Source organism: Periplaneta americana, chromosome 13, assembly GCF_040183065.1.
Source record: "Periplaneta americana isolate PAMFEO1 chromosome 13, P.americana_PAMFEO1_priV1, whole genome shotgun sequence".
Lineage (NCBI taxonomy): Eukaryota > Metazoa > Arthropoda > Insecta > Blattodea > Blattidae > Periplaneta > Periplaneta americana.
The window spans coordinates 147,464,148-147,473,494 of record NC_091129.1 but is presented as its reverse complement, the minus strand read 5'-3'; the positions used below and the strand labels follow the sequence as shown (position 1 = coordinate 147,473,494).

The 9,347-nt window shown below is 35.4% G+C and overlaps 1 protein-coding gene across 1 annotated transcript in view; it reads left to right on the top strand.

Annotated features, from left to right (window-relative positions):
* The first annotated feature begins 423 nt into the window (after positions 1–423).
* Ltn1 (E3 ubiquitin-protein ligase listerin) overlaps positions 424–9,347 on the top strand; it is a 64,691-nt gene continuing 55,767 nt past the window's right edge. The window contains exons 1-5 of the mRNA XM_069844439.1: positions 424–746; positions 1,837–2,043; positions 3,620–3,886; positions 5,366–5,481; positions 7,707–8,061. Of these exons, the coding sequence (XP_069700540.1) occupies positions 699–746; positions 1,837–2,043; positions 3,620–3,886; positions 5,366–5,481; positions 7,707–8,061 (993 nt within the window). The 5' untranslated portion in view covers positions 424–698. The remainder of the gene's footprint in view (positions 747–1,836; positions 2,044–3,619; positions 3,887–5,365; positions 5,482–7,706; positions 8,062–9,347) is intronic.

The window sequence follows — 9,347 nt, the reverse complement described above, 5'->3', positions numbered from 1 at the left end:
TATCTGGATGAAAATTTGTGCAAAAAGGTCTCTCAACCATAACCAGTTTTTTTGATGTTGTAAATTAAAAATCGAATTTTTTCACCAAAATTAACAAAAGTTTACCTCAGTGTACGCCTGTACAGTATCCTAATATTACAATAGCCACCTAACCACAATTATTTGCATGGTTGGTATTCTGACGCCATTGAGTTCATAACTTTTTTTATGTTATTCCGTGCATATTTTTGGTTACCAATATGGGATCTTATATGTGTATAATTATTTATCTGCATCTTCTTCATACACTACCTGTCTCTGTTATCGCAAACCCCTTCAGAAAATTTCCATCTGCGTAAACGTAAACACCACCCAATAAATCAACACACCTAAGTCCCAAACAGTAATGCCAACCTTGTTAAATATAAACTGCCTTAAATTGTCTAGACTTCCAGAGTACAATATTCGTTTCTTATCTCTTTCAGCTTATTATGCTGCATTTTACACATTTTATACTTCACTGTTAATAATGCTGAAAAATATTTTATATACTAATTGAAATTAATATCTAGAATAGTTATTTGTCACGTGACAGGTAATATTCATATCTTGTTGCGTGGATGTCGTTCAATGTAACAGATTTACACGAATTTGGATTGTATTATTTCACATGAATTTGCGATGCTAACAGATACATCGAAATTATTAAATTATTTATAATGGGAGGTAAACATAAACAGGCGCAGAGAACTAAAAACAATGCAAGGGTGAGTATTATTTGCTAGAATTAGATAACCTGACAACTGCACATTGAACTTGGGTAGTGGTAATTTATGAGTATAAAACGGTGAATTCAGCAATAAATAAGAATGCGAATCGGAATAATCATAAACATGGAGCTCTACATGATAACTAATAATAAGTGATGCTTTTTCACTAACTAGAATATTACAGACACTAACCTAATCTTACTACCTTGCTAATATAGAGTGTGCAACAAAACCTGATTTTCTGACATTATTGTCTTGTAATCTTTATCAACTTTAATAAACGTATAACAGTATATACGTTAGCCTGTTACATATAGACCTAATAATGTTAAGCTTAAGCATTGATTTCGGTTTATATCTACGTCCCACATTAGGGCCTGTAGCTTATTTGAATTTGGGTAGGCTATCTCCGTTTGTTGCATTACACATACAATTAAATTGGAGTAGGCCTAGTATTTCGTAATTGATGGAAAAAATATTAAACGGAGTGTAATACCAGTACTGTTTCATCAGTAGCCTTAAGTTATGTGGTTTGGTGGTTTTTGTAATAAACAAATGGTTTTTAGTGTGCAGCCAGACATACTTTCAATATAAAAATCGTTTGATGGGCCTATTTGTATATTCTAATGCACTGTTGTAGTCCCCCCACCACTTGTTAGCAATATAACTTAACACTTAAGAGAGCCAGGATGCAATACTAGGGAAACAGACCATTTCCCTAGTAATTCGTCCTTGACCTCTCGCATGTTACGTTGGTAATTAATATAGAGGAAAAAGAGATGTGCCTTCTTTAGTGCAGTTATTCTGGAGAATCTCCCTTCGCTCTACTAATTATCTACATAATATTCTAGAGTACCAGGGCGAATTACTAGGGAAATGGTCCGTTTCCCTGGCGTTGCGTCATAATGCAGGCTATTTTGATGTGTGGTATCTCTGATCGAATTGCATCCTACCCAAAGAACATGTGCAGACGTACTGGTACCTATAGCTTGATTTTTTAATAAACATTTCCCAGTTGATTATTTATTGTTTTGTTGACTTATTATGTCTATAATGTATGTATGTGTATTGCGTTATTTTTGTCTAGCCATCAAGCAGTGGTCGGAGTGCAGAATTACTTGGAAATTCAACTCCAACCTTCGTGGGTTTTACTGCTGTTAAGGATGGTGGTTTTGCCCCAATACTACCAGGATTTTCAGTTACAACAACTGAGGAACTGGACCCTAATCTTAATCCAAATTTTCATTTAGTTTTGAAGAAAATGGGCAAAAAGGATTCAACAACAAAGCTAAAGGTTAGTTATTTAAATGGTCACTTTATTTTTCCGTTAGATACTAAAATGCTGCTATAAATTTATTTGATAAATTCTAGAATCAGATAATGATTGTTACGTGGACGTGACAGCATACATACAGCGCTTAGGCCAGACACACACCAAATGCAGTATTTTGTCTCGCAACAAAACATTTTGTTGCAACATGTTGCAGGCTTGTTAGATGCCATAACATCAAATGAAGTGTCTCTCACTGATTGCAACAATATTGCACAGCTCTTTGCAACAAAGGGCAATGGTGCAACAAATATGGTTGAGACATTTCAATCTGCACATGTGCATGCGCAAGGATAGAAAAAATCATTGCAATCTGTTCCCTACAGCCTTTGACACTGCATTGTAGATTGTGGAGCTGTGTCATATTTGTTTTTTAGTGTTTTAAGTTACCTGACTCTGAGTATCACATTCATTTTTCTAATCTTGTCTTCAACAAGTCCTAAAAGATGAATCAAATATATGTACACTTGATCTACAGTAGTTGTGAAATCTATCAGTGCCATTTATAAATAATGTAACGAAACTAGCAATGTCTCTTTTTCTATTGATTGGATGAACTCAATAACCTCTTTCTGATTTCTCGTGCAATAATTGAGTAAATTGCCTCAAAAGAACAGCTACATCTGCTTTTTCATTTCCCATATCCTTCGCAACTCAATCTAGCTACCGAAAGATAAGCAAAATTTATGCTAAATTAAGATGAGTGAACCTAACGTAATCTAACCATTAAATTCTAGTATCGTTGGCAACAATAATACAGTTGAACATCTCTTTTCAAGGGACTCTGAAAAATGCTATAAATTGAGGGAAAGTGTAAATTATGGGATACGGTTTATGCATGCCAAGAACATTAAGGATGCAATGTCCAATACACAAAATGATTTGTAATCAATGCTTGGAACTTATACAACATGCAGAACTGTATGAAATATTGCAATTATTAATGAGATTTATGAATTGTATTGTATTGTATTTATTAACATTCCATGGTATTCATACATGCTTACAGCTAGAATATGGAACAAGTCAAAAAACTTAATACTGTTATAAAATCTTAATTTATAGTCACAATCTAGATGATATATATATATATATAGACGGGATTTACAATATAGTGTACTAGTACAACACAAAGTTTTAGTATCAATTTCATGAAGTGTTACTGAATGTCATGAATTCACCTACAGAATAGAAGGTGTGAGAAATTAGGTACCGTACTTCTTTAATTTGGCCCTAAATAATTTTATGTTTTGAGTTTCATTTTTTATATCGATAGGGAGGCTATTAAAAATTTTTACTGCCATACAACGCACTCCTTTTTGATAGCATGATAGACTTGCCGATGGAGTATGAAAGTCATATTTTTGACGTGTATTTATGCTATGAACTGTTGAATTAGTTACAAAGTTTTCACGATTACATACGAGGAAGGTTATTAATGAAAAGATACACTGACAAGCCATGGGCATATCCAGTCTTCTTTATAAATGTGTTTCTCTCTTCTCATATGTCATCAACTTCTACAATCTGTGTTTTCTAGGCACTTCAAGAATTCTCAGAATTGATTAGAAATTCTGAACCAGAAGCTGTGAAAGCTGTTCTACCATTATGGCCACGTCTCTACTGCCATTTGGCTGTTGATGTCGAACATCGAGTTCGTGAAGCTGCACACCAGGCCCACCGAGCTGTAGTGCTAAGAGCCAAACGAAACCTTGCTCCGTATCTTCGCCAGTTGGCAGGTCCTTGGTTTACATCTCAGTATGATACATACCCTCCGGCCGCAAGTGCTGCCTCACTGGCATTTCAGGTATCGATCCAAAATTGTTTTCTCAAATTCTTACAGGGAAAGTGGCAGGGGATTTTTAAACCCTGTTGATTGCGAGTCTGTGCTTTTGAACTGTATTAATCCAAATACACCCTATCCAATAAATAGATGGAGAATGGAGTGAGATGAACCGCATGACTCTTTACATCCAGAGGTTACATTTTTTTTTAGTATAGAATTTTAACAGTCGGACATTTTACACCCGTGCATTTTATAAATGCGCCAGGAAATTATTTCTGGTGGCATTTGTTTTATTATTGTGTTGTTTCTTTTTAAATACTACCTGGGGTCTACGAACTTCTCACTTTTATAGTTTTTTATGCATCACCTTGTTGAAACTGCATTTGTCTGCCTCGTTTTAACATTGACAACGCTTTTTAGTTCTTTGAAGTATTCTGGTTATTGTATTGTGTTTGTGTTTAGTAAAAGATTTTAGATAAGGGCGCAAATAGCCATAGTAGGTGATGCGCCCTTATTAAACCCCACTAGAGTCGGTGACAATTCAGAAGGCGGTTGTCTGCTAGCGTCTGCGTCGAGAGAGACAGATAGAGAGAGCAAGGCAGCGTACAATATTGCCACATCGTACTTCACGAGCACGTGCAATACAAATAGCGCAGGAGAGAATTTAAATTATCAAAAGACAATAATGACCTTACCCGTTGATTACTGTAAATGACACCAAACAAATCCTGTTTCCTTCACTAACAATATTCTTTGTACGGTTCTCAATCCCACACCATATGCTTCTGCAGTCGTTTCTTGCATATTGGCAATGTTGCTGCCAGCATCAAGATGGCCGGCAGCGTTCTGCTCGTTAACGTTTTTAAAATACTTATACACCTTAAACACTATTTCCGCACCTGCTTGTGTAATACTTATCTTTTTAAAGTCTCTTCTTGCATTTATTTACTTTACATACACAGAGTAAATGTTAGTTTTACTTATTCAGTGTATTGAAACAGTCGCACGTGAAGAAACGAACTTGGGAAGTGCTTGTTATAGACTGATTCTGATTGGTTCTACTGTACAAGCTTGTGACGTCACATACCAGAAATGCTATGGCGCATATAAGCTAACCACCTTCTGAAATGCCGTCTAGTCTAACTGAAAAATGAAACACTTGGCCTGTCACACATAAAATGCGATATTTTTTCCGTTTGCACCTCCAGTAAAGACGTAGTCACGTCAACATGCTCTGTGTCTCTCTCTCTCTCTCTCGCTCAATTGCTACTCTATAATAGTTTCAAAATTTAAAATTATTAATGTAATATGTAGTTGAACTGTTTCTTCTTGATTGTGCAGTGGTTGTGTTGGAGAACAAAATTGCGCAAATTGAATCTTTCTGATAAGATTATTTGATTATACTGTATTTCATGTATAGTATTTCACTTCTTAACTTGCAAACTTGTTCATGTATTAGTTTCAAGTTGTATTTAGCGAATATTGTTTATACTTTTTCAGGATGCTTTTCCTCCAAATAAGGTGATAGAAGCCATCATATTTTGTCAAGAAGAAATTTTGAACTACATTACTGACAATCTTATTGTACAAACTGCACAAACATTAAGTAACCCCAAGTAAGTCTGTGCATGGCACTTACAGTTTTCATTGTCTTGGGTACCGGTATTAAAAAATTGTATTGGCCTTTGGCTGCAAACTAAATTCTCTGAATGCATTGTTAACTGTAAGATCCTGTATATATCTCAAAATTGTGTTAATTGCAATTAGCAGTTGGCATGTCATGTATCTATCATTTTAAATTAGGCAAGCAATTTTATTTTATTTTTATATGAACTTAGTAAGAAATTTGACAAAGCGATTTATACTAGTCTATTTTCAAATCAGTAATGGACTGAGATATCTTTTAATATTTCAGCAAACTATAAATACTAATTGAGGGGCTTAGAACAAAAAGCAGGTAAGTGACGGAAACCTAGTTTTGAGGAAATTACAGTTAAAGTTCTACATGCAATGAAATATTATACACTAGTTTGATGAAATGATGCCCATATAGCAGCACTGCACAGTGTGATCTCTTACCTGATTTTATCCCAAAGAAACATCCTTTTGGGCTATCACAACACGCACTTACCTCATTTTTTTTAATAATGTCACTTACCTGCTTTTTGTTCTAAGCCCCTCAATTGTTGTAACAAAATAATATTGCAGAGGTAATTGTAATGTAGGAATCGCTATTTTATTTTAATTTCTACAAAATTAATTACGTATATTTACTTTAACAGTACAATTTTTAAGTGAAGTTAAATACCGTAATGTCTTGCTTTTTTGTGGTTATTAAAGAAAGATAACATGATAGAAATCTTAAATGTTATAGAATAATTCGCGGGTGCTCGTGTAAAGGGGGTTAAGTATGAATTGGCTAAAGTGGAAGAAGTACAGATTTGAACTATCCACAATTACTTTTCTCTTGTGTTAAAGAGGTTAAGTCATTCTTCCGTCTATGATGCAGTTACAGTGCTCCATATTTTGTGACAAAGGGATTTTGTTCAGTACCAAAGGAGAGAAGTTTACATACCTTGCAATTTGACTTAACCCCCTTTACACGAGCACCCGCGAATTATGTTTACAATTAGAAAAACAATAGACTTTCATAACATCAGTATTTGGAGATGCCAAAGATCGAAGTGGTAAATTCTTTGGATGCATTAGTACAGCTTAAGAAAATGATTAAAATATATGTCCTATTGCAATTTAGATATTTTAGATATAATTTTTCAGGTTTTTACATTTTACCTACAATCTTTTCTTTACACTTAAGTCTTAATACATGACTGTGAAGTGTACACAGATATGAATGTGTTATTGATGTTCTAGGATTGTGACAGCTGAAGAAAGAAATGATTGTGTTATTGATATATATTATTTTAATGTGCCGAAGTACATATGATATTTCCATGCAGATATTCTGCGTCATCATACGATGAAAGAGTAATGGAACGGAGAAAAATTCTCTCCGGCGCCGGGATTTGAACTCGGGTTTTCAGCTCTACGTGCTGATGCTTTATCCACTAAGCCACACCGGATACTATCCCGGCGTCGGACAGAATCGTCTCAGTTTAAGTTCCAACTCTTGGGTTCCCTCTAGTGGCCGCCCTCTGCACTACGTCATAGATGCCTATGAACGTAGGACCGAAGTCCACACATGTGCTGAGGTGCACTCGTTATGAGTGACTAGTTGGCCGGGATCCGACGGAATAAGCTCATAACGAGTGCACCTCACCACATGTGTGGACTTCGGTCCTACCTTCATAGGCATCTATGACGTAGTGCAGAGGGTGGCCACTAGAGGGAACCCAAGAGTTGGAACTTAAACTGAGACGATTCTGTCCGACGCCGGGGTAGTATCCGGTGTGGCTTAGTGGATAAAGCATCAGCACGTAGAACTGAAAACCCGGGTTCAAATCCCGGCGCCGGAGAGAATTTTTCTCCGTTCCATTACTCTTTCATCGTATGATGACGCAGAATATCTGCATGGAAATATCATATGTACTTCGGTACATTAAAATAATATATATGATATGCGTAAATCACTTCGTGATTTAAGACGGCGCTTATTCCGTCGGATCCCGGCCAACTAGTCACTCATAACGAGTGCACCTCAGCACATGTGTGGACTTCGGTCCTACGTTCATAGACATCTATGACGCCGGGGTAGTATCCGGTGTGGCTTAGTGGATAAAGCATCAGCACGTAGAGCTGAAAACCTGGGTTCAAATCCCGGCGCCAGAGAGAATTTTTCTCCGTTCCATTACTCTTTCATCGTGTGTTATTGATGTTCTAGGGTTGTGACAGCTGAAGAAATGGAAGCAAAGTATCAGCGTGTGGTAATAAGCAGCCTGCAGGGCTATGCATTTTATCTGCATAAGCTGCCTGCAGAACAACTCCAAAATGCTCAGCAGGCCAATAAGAAGATAATTTCATCGAAAAAATTTTGGAAGTTCTCTAAACACACATCACCTTCGATCCGCAGTGCCTGGTTCTCTGTTATCATTGCTTTGTGTGAGAAAGCTCCAGATTTGTTAACTGACGAAGGTGCTCATGTAGCACTGGCTGTATTCAACAACTTAGATGAAGCGGATCCTACAGTGTTGCCAATTGTTTGGGAAGCATCTCTTCATATACTTGCTACAGTTCAGGTGAATTATTATTTTAAAAATAAATATAAAATGTTACAGATTAATGTACATTGTCTTCAATTTGTTCTAAAAACTGTGATAGCTGTCAAAACAACAATCGAATCATATATAATGTTTAGTTTTGGATACATTTTGATATATGGTGCACAAAAATTTTTTATATTTTAGGTAATAGTTTAATTCTGTTAAATGTAATAAAGATAATTTATATTACTTTATTAAAGCATATGTTTTGAAAGCATAAGAAAGAAGTTAAAATCTTCTATTAACTTTACTTAAATTAATACACCTAAACCAATAATAAAAATAAATAAATCCAAGTTAAGAATTTCATTTACACTGAATAGTTTTATTGTGCAATTCGGTATAATCTGAAATATTATATAAATTATTTTCTTTATTTTATTTTATTTCTTTTTGTTACAGTTTACAACTTTGAACGTCATTCATTAAAGGAAATAGTGTCCCCTTTTATAGTCACATTGATTAAGTTAATGAAGTTGCTTAATTCATTAGGTATATTATAATTCTTTTACACAACAGTTTAATAATTGCTGTATAATGTTAAAACGTTCAATAGTGTAACCACTGAATCATGTGTTTATTGTGATGACTGAACCCCATTAGCATTTCATTGACCATAATGCCATCACAAGTTTCCATTACTTCAATTTTAATGAAACAGGTGGGAATATTAGTGACTGGAAAATATATTTGTATCTAAATATGTATGAAACTTGTGTATGTACAGTATTTTTATAAGTTTTGACGTAAAAGCTTATGTTTTAATATGAGTGTTGCATTCACATGCACTAACATGCAAACACACACATACAGAGACATTATTATGACGCGAGGCGAGAAAACTGTGGGCGACTGATGGCTCACTGCTAGCGTGGTTTCCGGCGAACGCGTAACCATTTCTCCAGCACTTCTACAATACATAACAGTACTAACAATAAATGTTCAATAATTTAGACTTACCATGCTCACAGTCGTTGCTGAAAATGGCCCCCATTTGCCGCCACACGCAACTGACATCTTCTGATAACAGAATTTTTCTTCTGTAAGAACACTACGTTTTCTGTTTGATTTTTCACTGAGTCTGTTTCTTTCAATATTGTAGCGAGTCTTCTAATTGTTTTGGCAGAAGGTACAGGTCTGTTTGAAATCTTTATTTGAAATTTATGTCTTGTTTTCACACACTATCTTGTACCTTTTATGTACATATTGTGCATATACCCACGTTCACGCAATGAGAATTTGTTGGTAGGCATTACCTAAAT